Here is a 14658-nt window from a genome sequence, read left to right as displayed (position 1 = left end):
TTATTGAAGTTTTATTCTCATTCACCTTCTTTACGAATTGAAATGGGCTGTTATTCGGGGGCGGGGCGTTAACTCTATGGCTGCTGCTCGATGCAACGATAGCGCAACTGCGCAGCGACGCCATTTTCAATGGCGCTGACTAGACGCCGACGCTCAAAAGACGCTAGTGTAGGGTACTAGCGCCTCCTGAGCGCTGGCGTCTAGTCAACTCTATGGCTACTGCTCGACGCAAGTTAGCGCCACTGCGCAGCGACGCCATTTGAATAGCGCTGACTGGACTCCGGCGCTGAAAATACGCAAGTGTGGGATGGCCTTGAACTTTATGAAAGGATATGACTAATATAACAATTTAACAAACAACCAGTCTGTAGCGTCTAAGGGGTTCACATTATATGGGTGAATAGAGGGATAAATAATAAACTATAAATAGAGGTGACTAATGAAGGCACTAATGAAGGGCAACCTTCCACTGACACTAAAGCGCAAACTCGTCGACATGTGTATCCTGCCTATCCTAACCTACGGCGCCCAATCTTGGTCATTAACGGAAGCCCAGAAGTCTCGACTCAAGATTTGCCAGCGAGCAATGGAGCGCAGCATACTAGGAGTTCGGAGAACCGATCGAGTTATGAACACCGAACTGCGCTCCAGGACTGGTATTATAGATGTGGGTGTTAAGGCCGCTAAGCTTAAGTGGGGTTGGGCAGGACACGTCTGCCGTATGCACCCGGATCGGTGGGCCAAATTGGCTACCGAATGGACACCGCAGATTAGCCGGGGCAGAGGCAGACCAAAAAAGAGATGGCGGGATGACCTCGACGCTTTTTGCAGAGACTGGCGGGAACATACTTCTAACCGTGATGAGTGGCGGAAAAAAGGGGAGGCCTTTGCCCAGCAGTGGGACACAAAATAGGCTATTAAAAAAAAAAAAGAGGTGACCGAATAAAAAATAAGACAGAGGTGAAATTTGAACCTATAGTGTAGGAAATACAGTTGGTTTTGGTTTAGGTGGAAACTGAACAAACAAAAATGCAATACTATTCCGATGTATAATGCTTTAATTGTCATCGAATACATAATAAGTACTATAGATAGGATCGTGAGCCTTGCGAGGTCAATCATTTATTCTTTTTATTCACATCAATCTTCTTCGACACGAGCCTTCTTACAACAAAAACACACAACAAAACAATTACAAACACAAGACCTAACAGATCGAGGTACATCTTCTGGTACCAGGGTACCAGGAGCGCAAGAGAGCGTAGATGCGGCGCGCCGCGCGTGCGCACCACGTGCTCCGCCCAGTGCACCAGCTCCGAGCCGGGAGCGCGTCGGTCGTGGTAGATGAAAGACCACTGTTTCGCTTTCTCCCGGTACCTGAAATGATTTTATTATAAGAAAAAAATGGAGTAATGTACAAAGAAAGACGTGCCCCGCAAATAAGAGATCGACACCGCTGAAGTGGCAATACTACGGTAACCATTTATCATCAGGTACCAAGGTGCCTGCACCTACCCTGGTACCTACTCTAGAGTAGGTATATGCTTGTTTGCGTTGCGACCGATACCAATAGTACTAGTCGTGATAAGTTGTAGTGGTCAATAATACTGAAATTTCAGTCACTAAAATGTTTGATTAAACATTTTGCAAATTGATAACAGTTAGTTGGTAGGATCACATAGTCTTAGGCGGTTATCAAATTGCATGCGATTCGCCCGTCGCTCCCATATTTGAGCGAGACAACGCTATGCGCGTATTATAGTGCCGCTCGCACATCGTAACGACATGCGAATCTTCAAGCTTCATAGAAAAATAATCAAAATTATTTAACTAAGTAAATATCTGTTTTATTTAAATATCAGGCTGTTTACTTGTTTTTCTAAGAAGTTCTACTGTTCTACGATCTTGAAAAACTTAACTCACTTCCATTCCATGACAATATTTTTTCTGAGTGGAACTTAAAGGCACGTGCGTTAAAATGTTGGAGCCGTGCACGCGCAAACACACGCAAACGGTGTGCCGTGTCTGATAAGGATCTGTATATCACAACCCTCACGAGCACGTCTACGCGTGCACAGCCTTAACCTCTCGTATGCCGCCTGTCAAAATGATAATTAAAATAAATAAATTCCCAGCAGGGAACCGTGTCTAAGCATATGAGGGTTAAATCGACAAATCGTAGATTATGACATATGACACCTGCACCCTGATAGACGAGAATGGGAACCGCTTGCACCTACTTGGGATTTCCGATAATCTCTTGAATCGCCAATTTCAAATCTCGTGGGAGCTCGTGGCTCAGCCGGACGTGTCCCGCAAATCCTTTCTGGACGGCTCGGTACACGTTTTGGAACTGGTCTCCGAAGACGGGCACGCCGAGGATAGGGACGGCGAAATGGAGGGCTTCGTTGGTGGACAGCAGTCCGCCGTGGGTGATGAATAGGATGCAGTTTGGGTGAGCTGCGAGAGAAATAAGTATTTTATGAGAGCAACTACTAGATATAAATACAATACAGGATGTACATATAGGTAACAAAAATAGTGCGGATATGTTTAATTAAGGGCATAGTCGGTATCGTGTTCTGTCTGATTAGGAAAAAGTAAATAAAAACAATTTTTGACACCTAATTTTTTTCTATGGTGCTGGTCGTCCAAGTCGGATCAACCCTCCATACAAAGGCCAAAAATTGTTCGCGTCAAAAAAATTGTTCTTCTACTTTTTCCTAATCAGACAACACGATACCGACTATACCCTTAAACGGATCGCTACTATTTTTGTTACAATGTGTATATTGGATATCGCAACCTCTAAGTATTATCGGGTATATTGTTTCATTTTTAATTAAATTAACCCGATTTATTTTTCAAATTTGTTTAAAAAAGGCATCCTGTTCCTACAGGATCTGGGCTCCTGCCCATTAAGTTAGATTAGGTTACATTTGTGACCCTTAAGAAAATCCGATATTTTTTGAAATAACACATTCCGACGGACTAAAATGTTTCAAGTTTCGCTATAGGTATACGTATATGTATTATTTAGGTACCTTTCTAATGGTAGACAGGACTAACTTCGTGCCATTCAGGGCCACCTCACACTAGCGCCCCCCGAGCGTCAGCGTCTAGTCAACTCTATGGATGCCGCTCGACGCAACGTTGGCGCAACTGCGCAGCGACGCTAATTTCAAATCAAAAGACGCTAGTGTGGGTTGGCCCTTACTTTGGACTGACTATATCTCATAGTCCTTGAACACTGCTCCATTGCCTGCCTATAAGGTACGTGCGAAGACGGTGGCGGGGGAAATACAAGCGACGCCAACGACGTGGTGAAAATATGAACTTTCGCGGGACATCTTCATACTATTTGGCAGCTGCCAACAAGCAATATGCCCCACACAACAATGCCATTAGCAAATAAGACCTACAAAGTTATTAGATAAGCACAATCGTGTAGACACTGTTAACTGAAACTATTTATCTTACGTCAATATTATCAGCAGTGTTCTCGTTCTAAATGAATCGTGAATAGCAGTCACGTTCGGAATATCTGTAGTAACATTAACTTTTTAACTACTCTCTCGTGACGTCATGTTGCAACAAAACTGGAGACTCCGAATTACGTCTCGATATAAAATAACCAGGGAACAAATCGAATTATTTTTTATGAAATATTTTTGTAGTTTTTAAGTAGTCACACAATATAAATTATAAACTGAAACACCATACCCATACTATACTATCATACACCATAGAAAAAGTTACCAAGTCCACCGGTGTTCAGCTTACGCGGCTAACGCCCTTCGTCACTTTTTCTTTCAGAGTCAGATCAAGATAGTTGTCAGCGATTTTGACAGCCCAGACAGTGCGTGTGTTATTTTAAACGTCAACCTTATATGAAATTATGACGTTAACATTTGCACAGGCTGGGCTATCAAAATCGCTGCCAACTTAGCTTGGTCTGACTCTAGACTAGAGCTGCCACAAAACAAAACCTTAATATCCTATTTAAACCTAGTCTGTTTTGTTTCTTATGCGGAGTACACGTATTGCCAAGTAACCCAATGTAAGCGACGCGGTTATTCGTCACGTAGAGAGGGGTTAGTGAATATTGCTATCTCATTCCTCTGTTAACTGCATCTCTTAGATTGGCCTAATACGTTGGCCCAATACGTGTTATAAATGTGGTGTGTCGGCAATGTAGCAGTATTCAATCTTACTTCATCAAATGACACTCAATTTTATTTTAAACCGTTACCTAAAATGCTCTGCTGCGGTGCAAAGCTGACGATGTGGACATTCTTCGGTACGTTTTTCGGTGTTTCTTCCAGTTTCCAAATGACAGTTTGTCTCAAACTCCCTAACATGGCCAGGAGTCCCTGCTTCAGGGTCTCTGGCATGCGCTTGGCTCGCAGCAGGGATCCCATGCTGAAGTAAATTACCCCATTTTTGGCGTCATCCATGATCCTTTGCAAATCCTGAAAAATCAAGAAAGAAATTGAATGTACGTACCATTTGCGCGAAACAATTACTCAAAATAGTACATGAAAATTCTTCCCTTTGCTAAGATTTTGTTTCATTTTGTGTATAGGTAATTAGGTATATATAGGTACAAGAAAATTATTAGTAGGTGGTGGTGATAGGTGGTGGTGGACTGACCATCTTTTAGTTTTATTAGCATCAAATAGATAAATCACTGAAGTATTTTGAGTTACTCATATTGACGACAAGCTAAAGTATCTTTAAAAATTACCATAAAGTCGCGCTTACTGCAGGTAAGGGGATATCTTGAATATGGAATCCAGCTATGGGTATATAGCTCTGCGGTAGCTTGGTGGCCTGTCCCGCAGCCACATGCGAGTTGCCCAGCACCAGAGACGCGTTGTACTTCACGTCCTCAAGCACAGGCAGCTGCCTGCCTCGCATGGCGACCGCAGCGCCGAACGCCCCGCTCAAATAGTACTTGTTCTTCTGACATTAACTGCCTGTAAATAGCATTCAAATTGTAGGTTTAAATTGAACGTTATAGTTAGTTAAAAATTTCTGAGGTGATTTATTCGGCTCAAACCTTCATCTATGAAACAAACCCGGTTTCACGACCGGTCTGACCTAGTGGGTGACCCCGCCTATTTATTTATTTATTAGTCAATGACGACACTGTGATACTACATAAAATACTACAAATAAAGACCAAAGACAAATTAAACATTGGATTTAAGCAACGACATAACAGCGTGGCTCCGTTGCGTCGTCGGACTTGGTTTAGGATTCGGCAGGTTGCCCCGGAACCGCCGAAACATTACACCCTTCGGCCAGAAGTCCGCGCTTGCGATGGTGTCCTGCAGCGGCCGCGGCACGCGCGCCAAAACAAACTGAAGTGCACATAGTGACGCGACAGTAGCTGGTGCACCCTTAGCGTGTAGCCAGTATTCCGGCGGAAGTACTCCACCACCTCTTCGGCCACGGCGGAGTAATGCAGTTGAGACACGTAGAGCGTCTTCCTCGGTGTCGCAATCCGTAGACCGGAATTGACCGGCTCCGCAGTGCCACACAGTCTGACAAGGCGTCCTGCGTACTTTTGCTCTTCCTTTCCACCAGTGTGAATCCCTCTATATCCACATCGGTGCAGGAGGACTTCTCCTTAAGGGGAGCCCGTGATTCACACGCCTTAGAAGGCGCGTTGACCCGCCTATGAAGCCGGTGGTCCCAGGTTGGAATCCCGGTAAGGGCATTTATTTGTGTGATGAACACATATATTTGTACCTGAGTCATGGGTGTTTTCTATGTATATATACGTAAGTATATTGTCACCTAGTACCTACCTACCCATAGTACCTACAAGTTTTGCTTAGTTGGGGCTAAGTCGATCTGTGTAAGATAGTCCCCAAATTTGTTTATTTATTCTAAAGGTATTGTTTCTCTTATAAACTGCAGCTAGTTTTCTAATCCCTACCTACCAAGTAAAAACAAGAGTCCCTTTAAAAAAACAATTTTACGATTATACTTACATGTTTCATATACATCCCATCCGATCTCATTCGGAGATAAAACGTTTTATTATATCCTAATTTTATTACCTGAATATGGCCGGTCGGTCGTGAACATTACTCAAACGTAAGTCAAGTTGGTATGTACCTAAGTCAAGTAAGATTTTTAGCTCTTAATTGACTTGACCTCCTATACTTATATTTTATTTTATAATTCATCATTTAATGATATCGTTCTGATATGCAGATAAGTATGTAGTTTAGTTTACTTTTGGATTATATAACCAAACAATTAATTTGCTGTCTACCGGGGTCCATGTGATACTCTTCATACTTCTAACACCTAAATATTTACTCATAAAGATTTACTTACTTATAAAATCGATCTATCCCGCTCGTCGAAGATCTCGTATTAAAACTTATTTCTGTGTTGTACTTGTACCAACACCGTTCTTAAACTCTTTAATTCTGGACATGAAACTATAGTGTATAGCGACAAAGCAGCCACTATAGTAGGTTACAAAGATGAAAATATTTTTGTGTTAATTGCAAATTTATATAATCACACCCTTACCATCTGATATATTTGAGCCTGGCGATATAAAACAACTCCCTGATCCGCTGAGCGAACGTGAACGGCGGAATGGCCCTGGAATGGGCTCCTGGCACGTAGGTCGGGTCCGTCCACTCGTCTATCAGGGACAGCACCCGCCCGTGGGGCTCCAGCGAGGACAGCCAGATGAAGGGACAGTTGAATACGGAAGATAAGCTGCAATAAGATACAAGACGCGGTTATTGGTCATATATTTGTAAATTGTAATTAATTAAGGCCAGAACACACCAGCTGTGTATGCGTAGCGTTAGTGATTACTAACCACCTTCTTACCTCCTTTAAGGCACAATATACAATTAGATGCAGAGAGGTGATACCCCCTGCATACAGCATACAATCAGTCTAATATGCAGGGGGAATGTCCTCTCTCTGCAGCTGACCGTACATTTTTTTTTTTTGGAAATAGGACTTTTTTAGGCCTGTGCATTTATTTGCTTTATTGACCTTGTTTTCGATAAATTTTCACTTTTATGTCGTAGATATGTTTGGTAAAATACGAGTCAATTATGAGTATTTTGGCATATAGCTGTGTTCCGTTATTTTACAAATTGTCGTATTCGAGTATATTTTCAACCATCACCACCACGACCACAGTTCTTGGTGTTAATTATGTTATACCTTGTACTTAGTATATGTAACTAGCTGCTACCCGCAACTCAATTTTCATCTATATCGGTCAAGCGAATTAAGCGTGAATAGGTAACATACAGACAGACAGACACATTTTCGCATTTAGCCTAGGTTCACAAACCGAGTATTCGATTCGATATTTTCTCGAGTATACGAGACGAGCGTTAACACGGCGCGGTGCGAGTTTCATGCGGTTTTTAGGGTTCCGTAGCCAAATGGCAAAAAACGGAACCCTTATAGATTCGTCATGTCCGTCTGTCTGTCCGATTATGTCACAGCCACTTTTTTCCGAAACTATAAAAGCTACACTGTTCAAACTTGGTAAGTAGATGTATTCTATGAACTTACACAAAAATATAAAAAAAAAAACAATAAATTTTGGGGGCTCCCCATACTTAGAACTGAAACTCGAAAAATCTTTTTTCATCAAACCCATACGTGTGGGGTCTATGGATAGGTCTTTAAAAATGATATTGAGGTTTCTAATATCATTTTTTTCTAAGCTGAATAGTTTGCGCGAGAGACACTTCCAAAGTGGTAAAATGTGCCCCCCCCCCCCGTAACTTCTAAAATAACAGAATGAAAAATCAAAAAAATATATATGATATACATTGCCATGCAAACTTCCACCGAAAATTATGTGTGTCCACCGAAAATATTTCTCTAGTGATAATTATACGTCATAAATGGTACGAAACCCTTCATGGGCGAGTCCGACTCGCACTTGGCCGCTTTTTTTTTCACATGTGCCAGTGAAGTCACGGCGCAATTGTTTGCGCCCTCGCGCATTACATTTCGTTTACGAGAAACTAGTTTGTTAGTGTGAACGTAAAGCCCCGTATTCATTGTAAACATTTGTTGATTTTGTTGAGCAACCTTGTTTAATCAACATGTTGCTGAGTTGCTGGCAACATGTTGCAGGCAACACTGGGTGTTGCAGAGTTGCTGACTGCGTGTTGCAGTGTTTTCGCTTGTCGATCAAAAACATCAGTTGATCAACTCATGTTGACGTGTGCATACAGTTCTTGCAACTTTTCCAATAAACATGGCGGTAGTTTGGGACAACGACAAAATAATGCAATGAATAGAACTCTTTCAATCGAAAAGTGTGCTATGGGATTCGTCAAAAAAGGAATATAAAGATAAAAATAAAAAAAACGATGCATAGGACGAGATCTCCGCTAGCCTAAACTTGCCAAAAAAGGACGTGGAAACTAAATGCATGTACTACGTACGCAGTTCACGAGGGAAAAAAGAAGATTTCGGCCAAAAAAACTACGGGTAGCGGTGCAACTAATAATATGACTAAATGGATTTATTATGATCCATTGAAGTTTTTGTTATGTGGTGCAACCACATTGTGTTTCAGATGAAACTGGTTGACGAAAATTTGTCGCTTTTTTGTTATTGACGGACTAATTAACCCTAGAAGATGTTCAAAATCACTTTTTGACATTCAAATAAAGTTAATAAAGGATCCATCTCCCATTTTGCCTTTGTAAGAGGTACTTCCGTATCCACCATCTTTTTTTCTTTTTCCGGGGCTTTAGGTTATACGCTAGATACACAAGAGAGCACAACAACACGACTTCTTCAGGCAACATTTTCACGCAGTCTGCGGTGTGGACAGGAGATCATGCCGTAAACAAAGTTTCCCGCAACTTTGTACCAAATCAAAAAAAAAATGATCAACTGTTGCTCAACAAATGTTTACAATGAATACGTGGCATAACAACGTAAATACAAGTACCACTGAGCATCGCATTCGATAAAATCATGTCGAAAATCTCGCATCCTAGGTGGCAAAACCCACCATAAAAACTATTTCTCGAACACGATTTTCCTGCATAAAGGCCGTGTGAACGATTATCAAAGATGCCATACAAATTTGGCTGTCACTCGAGTACCTACCTACTACAACATTCGATAAAATCTTTAGAAAAAAATAACGTCGTGGGACCCTAGCCTTAATATTAAGTACCTACTTATGGATACAAGAGAGCACAACAACACGACTTCTTCAGGCAACATTTTCACGCAGTCTGCGGTGTGGACAGGAGGTCATGCCGTAAACAAAGTTTCCCGTAACTTTGTACCAAATCAAAAAAAAAAGATCAACTGTTGCTCAACAAAACCCCCCATAAAAACTATTTCTCGAACACGATTTTCCTGCATAAAGGCCGTGTGAACGATTATCAAAGATGCCATACAAATTTGGCTGTCACTCGAGTACCTACCTACTACAACATTCGATAAAATCTTTAGAAAAAAATGACGTCGTGGGACCCTAGCCTTAATATTAAGTACCTACTTATGGATAAGTAGGGATTACCCGACTAAGATTTCACTGAGAATCCAGTCAATAATAACCAAGTCGAACTCTTCCTTGGGATCCAACATCAGCCTCTGGACGTCTTCATGCGCGGCCGTATGGTTGGCCAGCATTAGATGCCAGCGGTATACGTTCTGGTCGAACACAATCTCTTTCCCCTGGCTTAGGACCTTGTCAATGTCGCACAACTCGCCTGGAAATTGATTTTAATAATTATTACTGTGAAATTCAAGGATCCTTAATTAACTACGTAAATGACCTGACAAGTCGCATGTCTAAATCTATAAGTAGTTACCTTGATTAGAACCTACACCTACGGGTACGGGGTCTTGTGTCTGTCTAGCTTCTATTATCGAAATATAGTATATGTTTCAGATCGTTATACTGTGCCTTTAGGATCGCTGCCGAAAGCCTGTAATTTTCTACTGTGCCTGTTTACTCTATGGAACCTGTCTGAGGTGCTCAAACATCTCAAATTAGTAAATTGGCAACTATAGCGGACATGATCAGTTTAGCTGTTTTTGAGTTATCGCAAGAAGTTTTCCCTTCATAGTAAAAAGACTTACTTTAATTAGGTACTGATTATGCAAATTTGCCTATTTGTTTAACTCGGGTGAAAGGTACCGTTTCATCCCTTGGTTAATAATTTACTATACTTTAAGCTCCAGTTTAGCTTATTGTGACGGAAGAGTAACTACGGAACCCGACATGTTCTTGGCCGGTTATTCTAAAATGTGTTTGAACCATATGCCCATCACGTCACACACACACACATAGCTGATAGGCCTCATTGACTTATATATTACATCGTAAAGACGGGCCTTACAAGTCGCGTCGTGCGCAACTAATGCAAGCCAGTCGCGCAGTCGCGCCCAACGCGATTTGACACCAATATACTGGCCCACGTCTTTACGAAGTAAAGTTATATATAAGTCAATGAGATACCGATGGTACGTTTAAATTAAGTAATGTCACTTGGGAATAATGTAACTAAATATGTTACATCACCGGAAGCAGGGCCGGATTTAGGGGAGGGCAACCGGGGCTACTGCTCCGGGCCTGCACAAAAGAAGGCCCCCCACAGTAGAGAATTCGGAAAATTTACCATTTTATTTGGAAAAAATTTGGGGCCAGGGGGCCTCCACTCCTTTATTGCCCGAGGCCTCCAGACCTCTAAATCCGGCATTGACCGGAAGTTTTATGATTCTCTAGTGATAATTACCCGGTTTAAAAATCCTGCTGTTAGATGAGACGTCGATCTCACGTAGCGTGGGAGCAGACAGTTTCGAAGGGACTCCTGCGATGTATGTTACCTAAAATTGCAGTCAGTGTCAGTACAAAAACAATTTTAGAAGAAGAAAAGCTACCTACAGTATACAGTACCTCCAAGCATACCTACATCGAGATGACGAATCGTTGATAGAAAACGCCAACCGAAACTTAAATAATGCATGGAAATAGTCTCGTGACTTTTCGCGTCTATAGTCGTATAGGTCGTTCCCGATTCCCGATATAGTTCGTGTCATCCACGATGACGCGCAGATTTGAGAAATTTAATCTTTAATAACATGACAATACGAGTCAAGGCACGTGTCTTCGTGAATGACACAATCTATACATTTTTTATTTGTGTTTGGCGTTTGTCGACTTACGATTGTCATCTTGGCTAGGACCCAGAGTCTCAGATCAACCATTTTTCTTTAGTCTATTGTGTATTTTTTTCAAATTTACTTATATATGCTGAACTTTCTGTGTAGTTTCTGACTTTCGCGGTTCCGCCTCTCAATAAACAATAAAAGCTATTAATTAACCTTTTGACCGCCACAGTCGGCAGTGGCCGTCATCGGAAAGTCTTGCCAAGAACGCCAAAGACGGCTACAGCCGACAGCTTCGCCAATGCAATAGGGACTTACGCGGGACTCCGTAAAATTCAATTCGCTTAAATAATCGCGATCGCCTGGCGTCCGGGGCACGGCCGTATTCCTTCGCCGTCTGGCGTTCAAAACATTGACTTATATATTACTTCCTAAAGACGGGCCTTACCTACATGAATGGTGCCTACAACATTCATTGGTGGTGTGTTAGTGACAGCCAAGCGGTACCAATGCGAGCCAAGCGTGCAGTCCAACGCAACTAGTTGCGACCAATCTCGCGCGTGATGGGCACTTATAAACTAATCGCGTTGTAGCATTCCACCGAGACACATCAAACGAGAATGTTCGATAGGAATTTTATGAACGGGCCCAATCTTAACTTTTTAAATTTTTTGGTCCAGTTTTCCAATGCCCGTTATGCGTGGTGCAGAGTCAAAAGATGGTCTGAGAAAAAATTAAGCGAAATTTCGTAATGGTGTGACATAGTTTTACATCGTGTCCAGCGGCCAGGAGATGGCGCACGACCCCCTCCCCGAGGATGCTGTGGCTCTTGCCGCCCGCCAGAGGGAACACCACCAGGATCCTGTAGCCGGCGCAGCACCAGGCCATCAGGGAAATCAGGATTATATTCGCCGAGAGCCTCATTCCTGCTTCTGGAACATATATACGTGATCACAAAACACATAAATGAAGGGAAGACCACTAACGACTTTTATCAATGTAGGTTGGAGGTGGGATGAATGAGGGCGCGGTGAAGAATCTACCAGTCTACAAAACCCCAAACAACGTTATTATAGGACTTTACCTACCTTTTATTATAAGAGTAAATGGCAGTGAGAAGTCATAGTCATAGGAATCTAGAATAATGTTGTCAGTGTATTGGTATCGCATAATTTGAAGATTTTTTTCCATAACTCTATTTACAGAATAACCCCAATGCACCTTGCATTATTTTGTTCCTTACATTAACTTATTTTACTTAAACCTGTTCAAAATACTTTTCAGTGATGTTTTTTTTCTGTAATATCCGCACCTAAATCTAATGTACTAGAATACCTAGACGCTATTTATGTATATCCCAAAGGTCAATAATAAGGTCTTCAATTTTATTATGTTTTAAATCTTTATTTTGACTAATCAGTACCTAATGCATTTTTGTTTTTACAAGTTTTGATTTGCGGGCAGCTAAGCACCTAGAGCCAGGCAAATTAAATACGATAGTACGAAGCAGTTGTCACCAAAGCCGTGACTCGGGCTTTAGGCTTGGCCAATTTTTAACATTATCCGAAACTAGATAAATAATACTCGTAGCATTCATTTTTGAGTTTATCTATTCTTTGCATTCCAACTACAAGTCTTTCACCGTTTCTGGTATTTCTACTGTATATGTCACTAGCTGTAATAAATAATTCAGGGTGTTGTTTTACAAATTTGGCTGCTTCAAAAACATACAGGCAAGGAAATGGCAGAACTTTAAGCTTAAGACTTAAATAACCTAAACTAAATATGTTTTATAAAAAAAAAGTGTTAAAGATCGTTACCTATTCAGCAAATGATTAATCTTATACAACTATCTTTACTGGACGACACTGGTACTTCACTGGTAGCTGAGACAACTGTGCATGCAATGTTTTATAGTTTGTTTAATTACACTGAAATCGTGCAATGTTGCATGCGCAACAAGTTATTTAATATAGTAATTTACTACCTAAACCTACTAAAAATAATGAGAGTCAGAATGGCGGGTGTATCTAAATAAAATTAAATTAAAACCATACCATATTTTTGTACCTAATGTGTACTATTTAGCACCTCCTTTAAAAAGGTACTAAATCCTGGCGTAATAAAAATAATGGTACCTTAGCGTTTTTTCTTAAAAATGAAATCGATAACTTGAAAAATTATAACGCCTCCAAAATTGTAATAGCAAGCAAAATATAAAATGAGTAAAACTTGGAAAGCACAAATAAAATGACTCATATTATAATTGAATATGAAGGTACAAAAATTTGGCTTTTATAGAATTTATCAATAACCACGGGAACATAGCGTAATAAAGTACCTACACCCGCCATTCTGACTGTCAGGATGGCGGGTGTACTGTTTTTTGATGATAACTTTACGTACCGTGAGGTACAATTTTTTTTAATGGAGGTACTAAATAGTACAAATTAGGTACAAAAATATGGTATGCTTTTCAATTATTTTTATTTAGGTACACCCGCCCTTCTGACTCACTAAAAATAGGTGAACAAGCCATTAAATGACCGAGGCCGGAATCGTAACGGCGTCTTCTGATCAGCTTCGCGGCTTGTGGATACTCAGACATCGATTTACAGTAGACGCTCGGTAATCCGGCACTGGAAAAATTTCCCCCATGCCGGATTATCGGAAGTGTCAGATTGAATTTGTATGGAAATAAGTTTTATTTAGAAAATATCGTTTAATCAATAATGGCAACAAGTTGGGTCTCATTATTATTATGTTCAACATGTAAAACGTTTTCGGTTGCGGAAGATGATGCATTAACGATTTTTTTATTAAATTTTTTAGATTGCTACGTATTATAATATATTTTGTTAATAATATTGTCTCTTAGCTTCCTAAAAGTCAGTAAAGTGTCATCTAAAGCATTGTTTTCAACTTCCCAAGATCGAACAGCCGAGCGGGAGCGAAATCACATAAACAATTCAACCGCTCTGTACTCCGGCGTTTGGCTGTGTACTGCCGGATTACAAGAGCCCGCCATCCCAGACGAAAGCTGCTGGATTATCGAGAGCATAATATATAAATACGAGTACTTAAATACATAGAAAACACCCATTAGGTACTCAGGATTCCCAGGAACTATTTTTGCTACTCACACAAATAAATGCCCTTACCGGGATTCGAATCCAGGACCGTCGGCTTCATAGGCAGGGTCACTATCACTACCCAGTAGGCCAGACTAACTAACTAATTATTGTGGCGCAGTGATCCAAAGAGGGTCTTGGCCTCCAAAACGAGAGAACGCCAGCTGTCCCGATCCTGTGCCACTTCCTGCCAGTTATCGGCTTTGAGTTGGCACAGATCGCCTGACTGGTCGTCAAATTTTCAAGAATTTCGTTTATCACGTTATTACGTCGTGCGCTGGCATCGCTTGTATTTCCCCCACTTGTATTTCACCAACTTCGCACAATAGCCTTTCCTTTATACGAATCCCTTACGGGATTACGGTATATAATGAGA

General features: G+C 41.1%; 1 protein-coding gene across 1 annotated transcript; it reads right to left on the bottom strand.

Moving 5' to 3' along the window:
* Positions 1-1038: 1038 nt before the first annotated feature.
* LOC133531789 (UDP-glycosyltransferase UGT5-like) lies at positions 1039-14370 on the bottom strand. The gene is given in 10 exon segments (XM_061870190.1): positions 1039-1377; positions 2241-2460; positions 4253-4472; positions 4765-4923; positions 4925-4979; positions 6556-6750; positions 9557-9749; positions 10779-10869; positions 11923-12083; positions 12972-14370. Coding segments are annotated over 9 exon segments (1545 nt in total). The 5' UTR covers positions 12076-12083; positions 12972-14370; the 3' UTR covers positions 1039-1118.
* Positions 14371-14658: the final 288 nt, after the last annotated feature.

The sequence above is a fragment of the Cydia pomonella genome, chromosome 2 (genome assembly GCF_033807575.1).
Source record: "Cydia pomonella isolate Wapato2018A chromosome 2, ilCydPomo1, whole genome shotgun sequence".
NCBI classification, from domain to species: domain Eukaryota; kingdom Metazoa; phylum Arthropoda; class Insecta; order Lepidoptera; family Tortricidae; genus Cydia; species Cydia pomonella.
Note: the sequence above shows the minus strand (reverse complement) of the source record. Positions and strands in the feature narration are given on the sequence as shown.